Genomic DNA, 17,438 nt, shown 5'->3' on the forward strand with positions numbered 1-17,438 from the left:
GGTAGGCGCTCTCGGCCACCAAGGGTGTTACCGGTCCACTTTGTCCCACCGGCCCTGAGAAAAGACATACTGGAGGGGAAGGACATTAATTTGGCGTCTCTGTTGATATCTGCCTTTGATGTAGAGGACACTAGAACGGTAACGTGTGCTGATTTATCTGTTGTCCTAAAGAGTAAGGACACTAGGCTGAAGCGAAAGCTTAATATCCATGAATTCGTGATTGCCTTCAGCAAGTATAGGGAGGTCATATGCTCAGCCAGGCCGGAGCGCAGAGAGGAGCTCGACCTGTATTTGCTGAGGGTTACCGAATACGCATACAAGTATGGGGGAACCCATTTCTATGACTATCATAGAAGTTTCTTGGCCATGGCAGCGACGGCTTTCAGCCAAGATGGGTACCTTACTGATTGGAGCATTGAAGATTCGCAGAAGTTCTGCAGCCACTTCACGAATCTCAAGTCCCCGGCATGTGCCTCCTGCCAATCAATCACGCATACCACGGCGTGGTGTGTAGGGCTTGCTCGGCAGGGCGAGCAGAGTGCTGCCAGAACTTCCACCTCCACGGATAGTTTCAGCAGGTCCGCGCCTTCCGAGGACAAGTTGGGCCGTCCAGTACACTATCTCGGCGGCTCGCAGATTTGTAATAATTATAACATGTCGTCGTGCAATTTCAGCAATTGCAGGTTATTGCAGGTCTGCTTCTACTGCTTCAGAGCACATCCGGGCTCTGTATGCAGGCAGAAAGGGCCAGCATGACTAGGCAGGGTACGCATCCCGGTCCTGGCTGCTATGCTCATGGATCACCCAGACCCGGACTGGGTTCAATGGTTGGTCAATAGTTTTGACAGAGGCTTCCACGCCGGCATGATCACACTGCCCCAATCCACACATGAATGTTGTCTGCCATGCACGATCCCGCTGTTGTCACCGAATTAATAAATGCTGAGCTAGTGAAAGGCTACATGATTGGCCCCTTTTTAGTTTCTCCATTCAGTTCTTGGAGGGTCAGCCCAGTAGGGGTGGTAAAAGACAAGTTTAATGGAAAGAAGATGCTGATATTTGACTTGTCGGCTTCGCATGGGTCAGTTATCCCCAGTATCAACTCTCTCATTCCATCCGAGGAGTTTAGCATGCCCTACTCATCCATAGACCAGGCCATTCAAGTCATCTTAGCGCTCGGTCAAGGGACCTGGCTGGCGAAGGCAGATATCACAGATGCCTTCAAGTTGCTTCCTCTGCACAGGGAACAGTGGCGATGGTTCGGGCTCAAGTGGCAGGGTGCATATTATTTTGCCTCCAAGTTGATGTTCGGATGCAAGAGCAGCCCGTGGCTGTTTGGCCAACTGGCCCAGGCATTGCACTGGCTGCTGGTTAATGTCTCTGGATGCAGCAAGGTCTTCCAATATTTGGATGACTTTCTTCTGCTCAGTCGCCCGAGGGAAGAGCCGGACCAGTTGGTCAGATTGCTGAATCTGTTCGCCGATATTGGGGTGCCGGTGTCTCCTAAGAAAATGGTCGGTCCAGCCAAGTGCCTTACCTTTCTGGGAAAAGTCCTAGATTCAGCTACCATGCAAGTTAGTTTGCCCACCGACAGGCTCAACCTTATCAGAGACACCATCCACAAGTATACGGTCTCTCGGGTCACGACCAAGGTAGAATTACAGAGCTTGTTGGGCATGCTGGCATTTGCTATGCGAGCAATTCTGCAGAGCAGAGCTTTCGTGTCTAGAATATTGTCTTTGCTGCATGGTGTCCCACAACAACACAGTAGGGTTTCGTTGGACCGCTAGGCCCTGGCTGACCTAAACATGTGGGATAGATACATGGCGCGTCATATTCCACCGGTTATGGTGCAGTGTGGGGCAGCAGGTGGCTGGCGGGCCAATGGTCCAAACAAGTATTGACTCTGGCAGGCTTCGGCAGCACTTCGCCACTTTTCGAGGTGTTCCCCACTGTAGCGGCGGCAGTGGTATGGGGCGAGAAGTGGTCAGGGCAGACGGTGGAGTTTCTGTGTAACAACGACAGTGGCTATAGTCAACAAGGGCAGTTCCAAGCATGCCACTGTCATGTCTTTCATGCGTAGGTTAGTTTGGGTGTCCTTGCAGCATAACTTTAATTTTGTGGCCAAACACATACCAGGGGTGGAAAACACAGCTGCAGATGCTCTGTCCAGGGCTAATTTCCCTCTCTTTTCACAGGTGGCTCCGCAAGCAGAAGCGGTAGGAGCACAACCCCCAGGTTTGGCACAATTAATCCTGGACTGAATTACTATACACAGTGGCCCGGGAGTGTCCGACGCCTTAGCTCCCAACACCAGGAAGGCTTATCATGCAGCACACGACACCTTCAGGTCCTATCTGTTTCAACACAGCATTCCTTTCTCTTATGACACCACCATCATTCTATCTTTCATCGGTTTCTGCCACTCTTCTCTGCACCTATCTCATAGCACCATTAAATCTTACCTTTCCGGCATACAGCATTTCATTTCTTTATCTCACCCTGACAGGCCATCTATCCTATCATCTCAGGCTGTCAAGGCTGCGCTCAGAGGGGTGGTGGTTCGCAGCTCCACAGCACCACCTCTCAGGATACCTATAAGCGGTGAACTGTTCAGAGCCATGTCCGACGCATTAGCCAATAACCCGTTTGGCTTTGACCGCAGCCTGATACTGAAGTCTGCCATTTATCTTGCCTTCTATGGCTTCCTCCGGCTGGGTGAATTTTCATGTGCCAGGCGGGGAGCTGCACATTTACAGAAGGCTCATTTAAGGTGGCAGGGTTCTTGGTTCGAGGTTTCACTGTCTGTCACCAAAACTTGCAGGTGGGGTGCTGTGGTCAAGTATTTCCCTTCAGGCAACAAGTGGTGCCCGGTGGCGGTGTTGTCACAACTGATTAATTTCCTCCACGATAAGCCACCGGAGTCGCCACTGTTGCCTTTTGGTGGGGGTGCTCTTACTACTTCTCTGTTCACATCTCATGTCCGCACTCTGCTTCGCACATTAGGGCACAACCACAGGGAGTTCTCAGGTCATTCGTTTTGAATAGGAGAAGCGTCAGCGGCCTCCAGGCACATGGTGCCGGTACATGTGATCCAGAAGTTGGGGAGGTGGCGCTCTGACGCACACACTACTTATGTCCCAGATCCCTCAAGGGAGATGGCAGATGCATTTCAATATTTGGCATTAAAAATAAATATTACTAAATTCCTAATTGTGGTGTATTTTTGCCCTCTAAAGGTGGACCCTCAACGCGGTTTTCAGGCACACCTCAACCTCTGTTCTAAACCATAAGTAGAGTTTAAGTGATAGAGCATTCTTAATCTAGTTTCTTTCAGGTATCCTGGACAAGAGTTAACAGGTAAGCACAGGCACAGTAATAAGTCCTGACCACAAGTGGGAAGTCTATCAGGCTGAATTTGTGGGAGGGGCTTTGACTATTTAAGGACCGCCGACCCTGCCCTTTGTGCGTATGCCGGGTTGGCGAAACCACCCGCCTCACCCTTTTCTTCATTACAATCCTTAAGGGAATGCCCTCTAAAGGCGGACCCTCAACGCGGTTTTCAGGCACACCTCAACCGCTGTTCTAAACCATAAGTAGAGTTTAAGTGATAGAGCATTCTTAATCTAGTTTCTTTCAGATTAAGCGGCACCGCACTATCATTACAGCACAGAGCGAGTTCGCTCTGTGCTTAATGACGGGCGATACGGGGGACGGAGCAGCGTGACATCATGGCGCCGCCCCTCGTGACATCACGGCCCGTCCCCTTAATGCAAGTCTATGGGAGGGGGCGTGACGACCGCCACGCCCCCTCTCATAGACTTGTATTGAAAGGGGCAGGCCATGACATCACGAGGGGCGGAGCCGTGACATAACAATGCTCCGGCCCCTGTACCGCCCATCATTACTTGCAGAGCGAACTCGCTCTGTGCTGTAATGATAGCACGGTGCCGCAGCGGGGATCCCGGGGGTCGCCAGCAGCGGGACCGCGGCGATCTGACATCTTATCCCCTATCCTTTGGATAGGGGATAAGATGTCTAGGGGCGGAATACCCCTTTAACAGGTAAGCGCAGGTACAGTAATAAGTCCTGACCACAAGTGGGAAGCTTATCAGGCTGAATTTGTGGGAGGGGCTTTGACTATTTAAGGACCGCCGACCTCGCCCTTTGTGCGTATGCCGGGTTGGCGAAACCACCCACCTCACCCTTTTCTTCATTACAATCCTTAAGGGAATGCCCTCTAAAGGCGGACCCTCGACGCGGTTTTCAGGCACACCTCAACCGCTGTTCTAAACCATAAGTAGAGTTTAAGTGATAGAACATTCTTAATCTAGTTTCTTTCAGGTATCCTGGACAAGAGTTAACAGGTAAGCGCAGGCACGGTAATAAGTCCTGACCACAAATGGCTTTGTTAAGTTATTTTGAAGAAACACAACATTAAACACTGAAATACAGGCTGTGCACTCACTACTTTGCTTTGTAACAGAGTGTCATTTCTTCAGTGCTGTCACATGAAAAGATTTAATAAAATATTTACAGAAATGTAAGGGGTGGACTCATTTATGTGAGATATTGTAAATAAAGGCTCTTTTAGGCTAAATTTCTACTTTTTTGTCCTATGTTTTTTTGCCGAAAAATGCCTGATAATACGCCAGGGCAATTTCCTGCATCTGGCGTTTTTTCATTTGTGTGGAAATTGCATTTTGGGCCCCTTTGGCATTTCTTAAAAATTTGTTGAGTTTCAAAAAAAAAATGTAATAAAATAAAAAATATGAAAAGTGATGGAAAAAATTCATTTAACGAAATTCATATTTTTTTCCCCAATATCAAAGTTGATTCAAAGATTTTATGGAAAGTTAACATTCAGCAATAGAAACTGAAAACGATAAAAGATAAAGGAGTCAAGGAGTCAATGGAAAAGGGAAATAGATGGAGGAAAAAAGAGAGAAAATGGGAGGGAGGGTAGAGCAGGTCAAAATGGAACAGATATATAGAAGAGGGAAGAGTAAGAGAAGGATCACAAAGATGACAAAGGTACCTGCGAGTAGGACAAACTCTGTACCTCCACGATATGCCGCGTCACGTGGTCAGGGCAAGAGTAACTGCAGGAAGATGCATGATTAACATGATGAAATGCTTGGGCGGAGAATGTTGTTGTGCAAGGGGAGATGAAGGCAAGGTCACTCAGTGGGGAGTAAAGTACGGAAATCCGGGGAAGTCAAGAAGGAGTTCCATAGGCTCCATGTCATGTTGTAGCGAGATAGTTGGTTGCTAGTGTCAGCCGCCAGTTCTTCCATTCTGAGGATGTAGGACACTTCATGGAACCAGGACGATATCGTGGGCGGAGCAGTGGACGTCTCGGGATCACCGTTCTCGCAGCCATCAGGAGAAAGGTGATCAGCCTAGAAGTAGTTGAGGGTATGAAAGGGGGAAGGATGGAGAGAAGAGTGACCTCAGGAGTAGGCTTAAGGCAGACTGAGGTGATGTGGTGTATGACATCTTCCAGAAGGGGAGCAGTGGCGGGCAGGTCAGCCAAATATGCAACATAGTGCCTGTGGCTGAGTTGCATCTCCAGCATGTATCAGGGACTCCCGGGTAAAAGGTCGCCAGCATGGCAGGAACTCTGTACCACCTCGTCAAGATTTTATAATTAGTCTCTTGAGTTTTGCAGGACATAGAGGATCTATGACATTTAGTAAGAGCTTTGCGCCAGTCATCTACTGGGAGAGCACGGCCCAGTTCCCTCTCCCAACAATCTTCAAATGGTAGGGGCCGCTGAGTAGCTTCATTCAGAAGAAGGTTGTACAGGACACTAATAGTGTGTGTGGAAATTCAGATTTTTTATAACGACATTTTTATTCATTTTTAAACAGGGATCAATTCCTGTGGGCGGGCTGGGCACTAAAAATGTAGCCAACAATAATAAAAAATGTAGAGTGTGTGTTTTTCACTTAAATTTTTTTTTTTTTAGGTAGTACTACTACTCCCAGCATGAAACACACTGTTCCATGATGGGAGTAGTAGTTCCTGTACTAACAGACAGATCCCCCCCGAACGGATCACTCCTGACACCTGATGCGATCGTCCATAATATAGTAGAGATACGGAGTGGCTCTATACAGCGCTCGCATCTCTGCACTATACTCCGGGCTGGCCAGTGATGTGAATAGAAATTCACATCACTGATTCATATTTTCCGCCCAGAGTGGGGATTGGCTGGATGGTGGCAGCTAGAGATGAGCGAACTTACAGTAAATTCGATTCGTCACGAACTTCTCGGCTCGGCAGTTGATGACTTTTCCTGCATAAATTAGTTCAGCTTTCCGGTGCTCCGGTGGGCTGGAAAAGGTGGATACAGTCCTAGGAAAGAGTCTCCTAGGACTGTATCCACCTTTTCCAGCCCACGGGAGCACCTGAAAGCTGAACTAATTTATGCAGGAAAAGTCATAAACTGCCGAGCCGATAAGTTCGTGACGAATCGAATTTACTGTAAGTTCGCTTATCTCTAGTGGCAGCCAATCCCTGCTCTCAGCGGGAAATATGAATGAGTGAGTGGCCGACCAGAGTACAGAGCAGCGATGCGTGCGCAGGAGAAAGCCGCTACACATCTCAGGGATGAAGGACGATCGCAGCGGTTGTCAGGAGTGACACCCACTGTGATCTGTCCTTAACTGCAGGTACTACTGCTCCCAGCATGGAGCAGAGTGGGCTGTTGGGAGCAGTAGTACCTGCAGTTAAGGACAGATCACAGCGGATGTCACTCCCATTGCGATCCTCCTGTATAATGTATAGATATGGCCGGCCGTTCTTCTATGGTCCCCTGCACTGCCATATATATACATCTATTTAATGGTACCCTACGGAATTTTATAAAAAAAAAAAGGTATCTCCACTACAGTCCAAAAAAGAATAAAAACCGCCTGCAAAAACGCAAGTTAAAACCCACATGTCGTTTTTCTTGTCGTTTTTTTATTTTTTTTAACTCCCATAGATTTCTATGGGAGAAAAACGCCACAATTTCAGGGAAAAAAAGTCATAGGCTCAACATGCTGCGACTTTGCAAAACCGTCAAGGAGCTGAAAAACACCAAAAAAGAGTGAAAAAAACGCCAAAAGGATTTAAAAAAATGCTAAACTGAAAAACGCAAAGTGAAAAAATAATTTTGCGATTTCTCATTGATTTACAGCTAACATCTAGCAACAGCGTTTTTTAAATTTTTTGGGAACAACGCACAAAAAAAACATGTAGAAACTTAGCCTTAGTCTTACCTTTGTACTGTCTTGTTGATAATGGCAAGTGAAAAGGACTGAATTTGCCTTAAAGCGCAACGGTCATCACTTTTTAACCCCCCAGACTACTACCATGTTATTACTGATGGCCAGAAATTAAATGCAGCCATACTTCTGTCTGGCACTTTTCCATCTTTTAAAATCTTTTTATTTTGCAGTCAGCCACAGTCGGATAGGCATGGCCGAGGTTCGCCAAGTCCTGCCGCTACCACACCTATCCTATCTATGTCAGCGCTGGGACCGCTGTGTGATACACACACAGGTCCTCAACGCATACACCCCTGCTGTTACAGACATGACCGGGAAGGTCGCACGTGCGTACGTCCGTATCTTCTAAAACATGGAAAAGTTGACAAAGATATGGCTGCATTTAATTTCTGGCCATCAGTAATAACATGGTAGTAGTCTGGCTGGTTAGAAAGTGATGACCGTTGCGCTTTAAAAAAATAAGTTCTAGGCATGTCATCATGGATCTGATTGGCCTATGGATTTAGTAAACAAAAATATTCTTTGGGCAGGGCCAAGAGAGCACTCTGTCGAACCCAGTAACTGCATGTGTATAATCCCATGCTAAAAACATGTTTTCAACATTTTAATTGGTTTAAAAAGCCCAGATTGCCTCAGTGTTTTATGATTGGTTTATTTTATGCATTGTTTGGGTACATTCACATGTACAGGTTCCTGCGCAGATTTGATGTGCAGGATTTTCTGCTGCAGATTTCAATGTAAACTAAATGACTGAGCAAAGTTTCTAATCTGCAGTTACAAATCCTGCGCATCAAATCTGTGCAGGATCCTGTACCCTTTTAGAGTATTTTCGTTGGCTTTAATGCAGTGTTGTCTATAGCTACACAAGACTGAAAAAATCCCTATGACGCATGATGCAGCTTCTTAAAACAGTATGTCTATTGTGTTATTTCTCAAAACTGTACTGTTGGTATAGTCTATCATTATTGGAGACTATTCTCAATCAAGCATTTGTTTAACCTCAATTAACTAAAGCAATATCTGGAAGATGTTCTTGCTCTCTGTTTATCTTTATTTGTTTACAGCTTGCCAATGAAAGCTTATAGCCAAATCCTCATTTCAACTCCCTAATGACAATCTAGCAAAACCCCTCACTCCATGCACACGACCACCTTCATTTTCTATTTTTCTCCAATTCTTTTCAATTAAAATAAAACATCCCAGTATACTCACACTCAAAGTCTGCAAAGTATTGCTGTGAACAGTTCTAAAATTGGGCCCATTGCTGTCAGCCTAAAATAAAATACAAAAAATAAAATTAAGATAAAATAACAGTTCATAAGAACAAATGGTCTGCCTAAAGAAATTAGGATGTTTTGAAGTGGGCATGAGAAACTCAGAACACCACAGCCAATAGTCTTACTGGGTTTTCTTATTAGTTATAGTCTTTCATAATTAAAAACACTTTTATTAAGTAAAACTTGATCTGTTACTTGAAAAACAAAAAAATGTATTACTTTTTCTTTTATCAATAAGTCTAACAATAAACAGTCTATGAAGCCGGGATGACTTAGATGTTATTGTTGTATCAATAAAGATAATTATGTACATCCACATGAGGGCAGTATAACCATCCATTAACCAATTGTATGTCCAAAATGAATGCACCCATTAAACCACTTAAAAGGGTTGACCAGTAAAATGTATTATGTTCTTCTATTGTCCCCAGGCTGCCTCATAAAATAACTAACACTTTATCTCACTTTCTCCCGCTCCCTGAAGGTGCCCTATCTCCCACCAGTCTCCTCAAATGTCTTCTTCCCGAACCCCGACAGAGCTGTAGACGGGATGTCACAGGTCTGCTCAACCAATAATTGTCCGCAGCGGTACTCCGCCTTGGCCAATGCTAGGCAAGTGGCACTGTTTGATTCCCCGGCTGTAGATACTACACTTTGCATATCAAGGAAAAGCAACGGGGATACCGAAGCTACGAGGGAGGAGAAAAAAGGAGAGTTAAAGTGTTTGTTATTTTATTAGGCAGCCTGGGGACAACAGAAAAATAATACATTTTATCGGACCACCAATTTAAAGGGAATCTTTCATCAGTTCCTCCTGCACTAACTTGTTATCTTAGTTATATGGAAATGACCTGCTTGGTGCATGGGGGAAGTTCCCAAGCCACACATGCATGGTGTGTCATATTTATTGTAGGCCCCAAAAATGAATCACTATGTTTAATAGAATAATAGCATGATGTGTACGCCATGTTGTATACATTCTCTGAAGGCCCAAGTAATAGGCCTAAACGGAGTTCATTAAAAGATCACAGACCTTTGAATGTTTGTAAAGGTGTTATCTTTCTAAAACAAGTCTCCAAGGAAAGTCCTGGAGAGTGAAACTCATTGGGGGACATTTACTAATCTAGTCTATACTGGGTATGCTTATAGACCAGCGTATGTGGTAGTCTCCTGTCTATTGTGCTCCTAATTTATCAAAGGTCTCACAGCCCTTGATAAATTCTGTGCTCAGACTTCAGGGTCTACAGCTTAAACTGCATTTAGACCTGCCCCAACATGGTCTGACATTTCAGCGTATTTTGGGCAGATGCGACTTGTCGCACAAAAGTCGCACTTGATAAATTCAGCACCAATGCATTTTCCAATGCATTTCCGTCTAAAATAGACTTGCATGCATCATGTTCTAAAAACTTTCTGTGCGACAAATTTAGACAGGAAAAACCAGTCTAAATCCTTTGATAAATCTCCCCCATTGTCTGTCATTTTGACTCCAATGGGGGGTCTGCTCTCTACACCTGGATACAGGTGTGTGTTTAACAATGGGTTGTATTTGCATTCTATCTATCTGTATCTCTGGCCATCTATTTGAGATGCCTGAGAAGCATCAATGACATTGTCTTGTCTTGGATTATGTGTACATAGGTGATAAGGTGGCCACAATAATCCTTTGCATCTCTGTAACAAGACATGTGTTTCACAATGTTTTTATTGAATTTTTAAAACATAAGATATATAACATATAACATATTACGCCATTAGCATATCACGATTTACAAATGAACATGTATATTGCTCTTGAATCAGCGGAGGATAATCTTCTTCTGAAAATGTTACACATATTCACGGTCGGATCTATCGGGTCCGTGGAGGACCTATTTGAACATTTGTAACATTAAAATAACAAAAACAATAAACAAGAACTTAACCTATCTCCATATCTTCTATATGATTCAATCTAATTACCTAATCAGGTAAATGTCCTGTAGTTGACATGTGACTAGCCCTGATTTCCATATACACACCCACCAGTCATCATTGGATGACATTGGGGCGTGGCCTGAATGCCAGAGAGGGCTCCCACTATCCCCACTCTTTAACCCTGACTTACCTCATCCTGAGTGGCTGGTCTTCATTCGCTGGGTCCCTCTGAAGCGGTGGAACATCTGGGGCTAGTCCTGGTCCGGTGGCTGGCGGTGGAGCAGTGGCTGCATCCACTTGCGGCCGGGAAGCTGGTGCTGGTGCCAAGCGGCTCCGGCGCTGTTGCTGGCAGTGAAGAGCCTTCCTCCTGGTCCCGAACGCTGTCTGCAGGCAGTGGGTGAATTCCTCCGGTGCCGGGCTCCTTCCTGTCACTGGCCTCTTTGGTGGGGAGCGCCATAACGGGCCTTTGTGGGCGTGGCTTCCCTTCTGGGCCTGGCTGCCGTGGAGACTCCTGTGGAGTGCAGCCTGTCCTGCCTGTGGGAACTGCTTGAGCATCTGCAGCTCCCTGGGACCTCTTGCTGGGTCATTGCTGGCACCCTGAAGGGATCTGTGGGTGTCCTGGACGTCTCCTTCTGGGCCTCTTGCTCTGCTGCCTGCTGCTCTACTGCTCCAGACTGAGTACCATGGTGGAGAATATATTGCCTTGCTCGGACTTGTAGTGCAGGCTCTGCGGATACTTCTGCTTTGCTGCTGTCTTCTCTGCTCCATAACTGGGTCGCTAGTGACTTTAGCCTTCTCTTGCTGTGTCCCTGGCTGCTATGGGGGGCCCTAGGAGTAATAAGAAGAACAAGAAGTCCAAGTTACCTGTAGAGGCCTTTTAGGCAGACCTCTGATGAGGATGCCTCCTCTGATGATGGGTCCTCTTGCTCTGTTGGCCCTTCTCAAAGAAATCCTAGTGCTCAGACCCTGCTTGCTTCCAGAGTCTCGGAACAGGCGGTGAAAGCGCTGCACCGGTTCTGCAGGGACCCGGACTGTTCTGGGGGTGAACCTGGTGACCCACGGTTCTTGACCCTTGAAGGGTCCACTACTCCTCCACAGCAGTTGTCCCCTGCATGGCCTGTCTATGATGTTGCACTTATGGATCAGTGATTTACTAAACGTATGACTGCCTTAACATCCTACCAATCTGTTATGGTGACCAAAGTCAACAAACTGCACTAGGAATTTGTTATCTTGTGCCATGAGACCCAGAAAATCCGAGAGCGCACTGAAGAGGTGGAGCATCTGGTCTCTATGGTGGAGGACACCCTGCACCCCTTGCCAGACCAAGTGGATTATCTGCAGCGGCAGGTCACCGGGGGTCCTGAATCGCATGGATGACATGGAGAACCGCCTAAGGCGCAATATCATCCGGCTGGTGGGCCTTCCGGAAAAGGTTGAAGGGACTGATCCAGTGTTGTTCCTAGAAAGGTGGCTGAAGGAGATCCTCCCCTTTGACACCTTCTCTCCATATTTCTCGGTTGAGCATGCTCATCGTGTTCCGGCAAGGCCTCCTCCTGGCGGCCCTCCTCGTCCCTTCCTTGCCAAGTTGCTACACTTCAGAGATGCTATTTTTAGGGCTGTGCGTATTAAGGGAGAGGTCATCTGTGACGGCAGTAGAGTGTCCTTTTATCCAGACTTTTCAGTGGAACTTTGCAAGCACCGGGTGCAGTTTACTGAGGTTCGTGCAAAGCTACCTGCCAAGGGCTACTGCTACTCCATGTTGCACCTGACCCACTTGAGAGTTGTTGATGGAGCGACGGACAAGTTCTTCATTTCCCTAACCGAAGCACTTCACTGGGTGGATGCAGCCCCTCTCCGGATTGAACTTTCCTGATCATCCCTGCTGGAGACTGTTCCCCATGCTTGTCTTTAGTTAGGTGGTAGGGAGGTAATCTCCTTTAGGGGCCCTTAGGTTCCTGATCCCTTAGGTTTCCTGGGGGTAGTTATTTAGCTGCAGGCCATCACTAGTTTATGGTGGGGTGGCGGGAGGGCGTATTTGTGCTTGTGGTTTAGTCTCTTTTGGTGCTCCGTGCCAGTTGTAGTTTGGGGTCTAGGTCTGCACTGTGTTAGGGAGTAGGTGGATACTATGTCCCATTTAGTGTTAGACAGGGTTTTGTTGGGGATGTTTTGGTTATGCCATGTTGTTTTTGTGTTTCTCTGTTCAGTCTGTGCCCTGTATGTTTTGCCATCGGTTGTGTGTGGTGTGTATGGTCCTGGGGCTCTGCCCTTCTCTGTCCTGACCCTCCTCTGGCATCTCCTGCTGTTACCTCACTTCTATATAGATGGGGACCCTGAAGGTGATTAGTTGGAATGTTAGGGGCTTAATTCTAAGTTTAAAAGGGCCTTGTGTCTCGATTTTGTGAAACGCCAGTCTCCTCATGTTATCTGCCTGCAGGAGACTCATGTTACGGGTCAGAAAATTCTGGCCTTAAAGAGGGCCTGGATAGCGTGGGGTTACCATGCATCTTATTCTAATCATGCTAGGGGTGTTTCTGTCCTACTTACCAAGTCCCTGCCACTGGAGGTATCCCAGGCTGTGTGTGACTATTTTGGAAGATTTGTGATTTTACATTGCTCTCTTGGCTCTTTCTCCTTTGTCTTGGTCTCTGCGCCCATCCCTCCTCTTAACCCCTTAAGGACCCAGCCATTTTACACCTCAGGACCCGGCCATTTTTTGCAATTCTGACCACTGTCACTTTAAACATTAATAACTCTGGAATGCTTTTAGTTATCATTCTGATTCCGAGATTGTTTTTTCGTGACATATTCTACTTTAACATAGTGGTAAAATTTTGTGGTAACTTGCATCCTTTCTTGGTGAAAAATCCCAACATTTTATGAAAAATTTGAAAATTTTGCATTTTTTTAACTTTGAAGCTCTCTGCTTGTAAGGAAAATGGATATTCCAAATAATTTTTTTTTTTATTCACATATACAATATGTCTATTTTATGTTTGCATCATAAAATTTACGTGTTTTTACTTTTGGAAGACACCAGATGGCTTCAAAGTTCAGCAGCAATTTTCCAATTTTTCACAAAATTTCCAAACTCACAATTTTTCATGGACCAGTTCAGGTTTGAAGTGGATTTGAAGGGTCTTCATATTAGAAATACCCCACAAATTACCCCATTATAAAAACTGCACCCCCCAGAGTATTCAAAATGACATTCAGTCCGCGTTTTAACCCTTTAGGTGTTTCACAGGAATAACAGCAAAGTGAAGGAGAAAATTCACAATCTCCATTTTTTACACTCGCATGTTCTTGTAGACCCAATTTTTGAATTTTTACAAGGGGAAAAAGGAGAAAATGTATACTTATATTTGTAGCCCAATTTCTCTCGAGTAAGCACATACCTCAAATGTCTATGTAAAGTGTTCGGCGGGCGCAGTAGAGGGCTCAGAAGCGAAGGAGCGACAAGGGGATTTTGAGAGTACGTTTTTTTGAAATGGTTTTTGGGAGGCATGTTGCATTTAGGAAGCCCCTATGGTGCCAGAACAGCAAAAATCCCCCACATGGCATACCATTTTGGAAACTAGACCCCTTGAGGTACGTAACAAGGAATAAAGTGAGCCTTAATACCCCACAGGGGTTTCACGACTTTTGCATATGTAAAAAAATAAAAATAAAATTTCACTAAAATGTGTGTTTCCCCCCAAATTTCACATTTTTGCAAGGGTTAATAGCAGAAAATACCTCCCAAACATTGTAACCCCATCTCTTCTGAGTATGAAGGTACCCCATAAGTTGACCTGAGGTGTACTATGAGTGAACTACAATGCTCAGAAGAGAAGGAGTCATATTTGGCTTTTTGAGAGCAAATTTTGCTCGGGGGCATGTCGCATTTAGGATCCCCTATGGTGCCAGGACAGCAAAAAAAAAAACACATGGCATACCATTTTGGAAACTAGACCCCTTGTGGAACGTAACAAGAAATAAAGTGAGCCTTAATACCCCACAGGGGTTTCACGACTTTTGCATACGTAAAAAAAAAATAAAAAAAATCACTAAAATGTGTGTTTCCCCCCAAATTTCACATTTTTACAAGGGTTAATAGCAGAAAATACCCCCCAAAATTTGTAACCACATCTCTTCTGAGTATGGAGGTACCCCATAAGTTGACCTGAAGTGCACTACGGGCGAACTACAATGCTCAGAAGAGAAGGAGTCATATTTGGCTTTTTGAGAGCAAATTTTGCTCGGGGGGCATGTCGCATTTAGGAAGCCCATATGGTGCCAGGACAGCAAAATAACCCCCACATGGCATACCATTTTGGAAACTAGACCCCTTGAGGAACGTAACAAGGCATAAAATGAGCATTTACCCCCCACTGGTGTCTGTCAAATCTTTGGAACAGTGGTCTGTACAACATTTTTAATTTGCACAGCCCACTGTTCCAAAGATCTGTCAGACACCAGTGGGGTGTAAATTCTCACTGCACCCCTCATTACATTCCGTGAGGGGTCTAGTTTCCGAAATGGGGTCACATGTGGGGTTTTGTTTTTTTTGCGTTTGTCAAAACCGCTGTAACAATCAGCCACCCCTGTGCAAATCACCTCAAATGTACATGGTGCGCTCTCCCTTCTGGGCCTTGTTGTGCGCCCCCAGAGCACTTTGTGCCCACATATGGGGTATCTCCGTAGTCGGGAGAAATTGTGTTACAAATTTTGTGGGGCTTTTTTCCCCTTTACCTCTTGTCAAAATGAAAAGTATAGGGCAACACCAGCATGTTAGTGTAAAAAGTTAATTTTTTTTACACTAACATGCTGGTGTAGACCCCAACTTCACCTTTTCATAAGGGGTGAAAGGAGAAAAAGACCCCCAAGATTTGTAAGGCAATTTCTCCCAAGTACGGCGATACCCCATATGTCACCCTAAACTGTTGCCCTGAAATACGACAGGGCTCCAAAGTGAGAGCGCCATGTGCATTTGAGGCCTGAATTAGGGATTTGCATAGGGGTATTCTACGCCAGTGATTCCCAAACAGGGTGCCTCCAGCTGTTGTAAAACTCCCAGCATGCCTGGACAGTCAACGGCTGTCTGGCAATACTGGGAGTTGTTGTTTTGCAACAGCTGGAGGCTCCATTTTGGAAAGAGTGGCGTACCAAACGTTTTTCATTTTTATTGGGGAGGGAGGGGGGCTGTGTAGGGGTATGTGTATATGTGTAGTGTTTTTTACTTTTTATTTTATTTTGTGGTAGTGTAGTGTTTTTAGGGTACAGTGACACGGGCGGGGGGATTACAGCGAGTTTGAGCTGCCGCGCAAAATTTGCTGCATCGCAAACTTGCAGCCCGATACTCACTGTAAGCCCCCTGCCCATGTGAATGTACCCTGTACATTCACAGGGGGGGACCTCCAGCTGTTGCAAAACTACAACTCCCAGCATGCCTGAGAATGTTTGGGAGTTGTGGTTTTGCAACAGCTGGAGGCACACGGGTTGGGAAACACTGAGTTAGGAAACAATGTTTCTCAACCAGTGTGCCTCCAGCTGTTGCAAAACCACAACTCCCAAACATTCTCAGGCATGCTGGGAGTAGTAGTTCGGCAACATCTTTAGAGCCAGATGTTGCCGAACTACAACTCCCAGCATGCTTGGAGTTGTAGTTTTGCAACATCTGGAGGACTACAGTTTGCAGACCACTAATACAGTGGTTCCCAATCTGTGCCCTTCCAGATGTTGCAAAACTACAACTCCCAGTATGCCAAAACTGTCCAGGCATGCTGGGAGTTGTAGTTCTGCAACATCTGAAGGGCCAGATGTTACAGAACCACAACTCCCAGCATGCCTGGACAGTAAGGGCATGCTGAGGATGTGTAGTTTTGCAACATCTGGAAGGGCACAGTGGTCTCCAAACTGTGTACCTCCAGATGTTGCAAAACTGCAACTCCCAGCATGCCCAGACGCCAAGGGCTGTCTGGGCATGCTGGGAGTTGTAGTTTACAGGGTCCTATTACAGCAATGCATGTCGCTTTACGGCGACGTGCATTAGTGTAAAGGGCCCGACCGCGGCTGAAGATCTACTCACCTGTCGCCGCCGCCGCCGTCTTCATCGTCTGGATCCGGGTCTTCAGGGACGAGGTAAGTACCGGGGCCGGTCCCCAGCACTCCCCCGTCCTCCGCCGCGTCCTCCGGTCTTCCTCCCGTCCTCTCCGGACTTTCAGGGGCCGGGCAGGGCGGGAGGAAGTAACCGCCCCCCCTCCTGCGATTGGTCGGTTAACTAACCGACAGATCGCAGGGGATCGGAGGAGGTGGCCGGCTTGCCACCTCGCTCCGATACTTCAGCATGGTCCTGGCTGTCTGCGACAGCCGGGATCATGCGAAATTACCGGGCGGTCGGGTCCCAGAGACCCGATCAGCCCGGTATCGCCGCAGATCGCAAGGGCGATTTCCCTTGCGATTTGCGGCGATCGCCGACATGGGGGGCCTACATGGCCCCCCTTGGCGTTTGCCCTGGATGCCTGCTGAAGGATTTCAGCAGGCATCCAGTTCCGATCTCTGCCCGGCGAGCGGCAGAGACCGGAAAACGCCATGACGTATGCATACGTCATGGGTCCTTAAGACCCAGGGTGTGAAGACGTATGCATACGTCATGGGTCCTGAACAGGTTAATGTTTCTGTTCTTGAATTCATCACTGGTAAATTGTTGTCTTTATCTCCTGATCCTGTTCTTTTCATAGGTGATTTCAATGTGGTTCCTGATCCAGCTCTTGATCGCACTGCCGCTGCGGACCCTGGCTCTTCCTCGTTCAACACCTGGCACTCGGCCTGACCGACCTCTGGATGTGAAAGTATCTGGATACGACTTCCTTCTCCTTTTACTCAGCAGCGCACAGGTCATTCTCTCGCATTGACCTTGCTTTGGCTTCAGAGGACCTTCTCCGAGCGGTAAGAGATGTTTCCTATGCCACTGGGGGGGGGATAT

General features: G+C 46.5%; 1 protein-coding gene across 6 annotated transcripts in view; it reads right to left on the reverse strand.

The window, feature by feature from the left end:
• Nucleotides 1-17,438, reverse strand: part of VPS13C (vacuolar protein sorting 13 homolog C) — a 773,393-nt gene that overhangs the window by 277,465 nt on the left and 478,490 nt on the right. For all 6 annotated transcript variants that reach the window (XM_056572804.1, XM_056572802.1, XM_056572807.1 and 3 more), the window contains one exon: nucleotides 8,490-8,549. In XM_056572804.1, the coding sequence (XP_056428779.1) occupies nucleotides 8,490-8,549 (60 nt within the window). The remainder of the gene's footprint in view (nucleotides 1-8,489; nucleotides 8,550-17,438) is intronic.

Source organism: Hyla sarda, chromosome 4 (genome assembly GCF_029499605.1).
Source record: "Hyla sarda isolate aHylSar1 chromosome 4, aHylSar1.hap1, whole genome shotgun sequence".
NCBI classification, from domain to species: Eukaryota; Metazoa; Chordata; class Amphibia; order Anura; family Hylidae; genus Hyla; species Hyla sarda.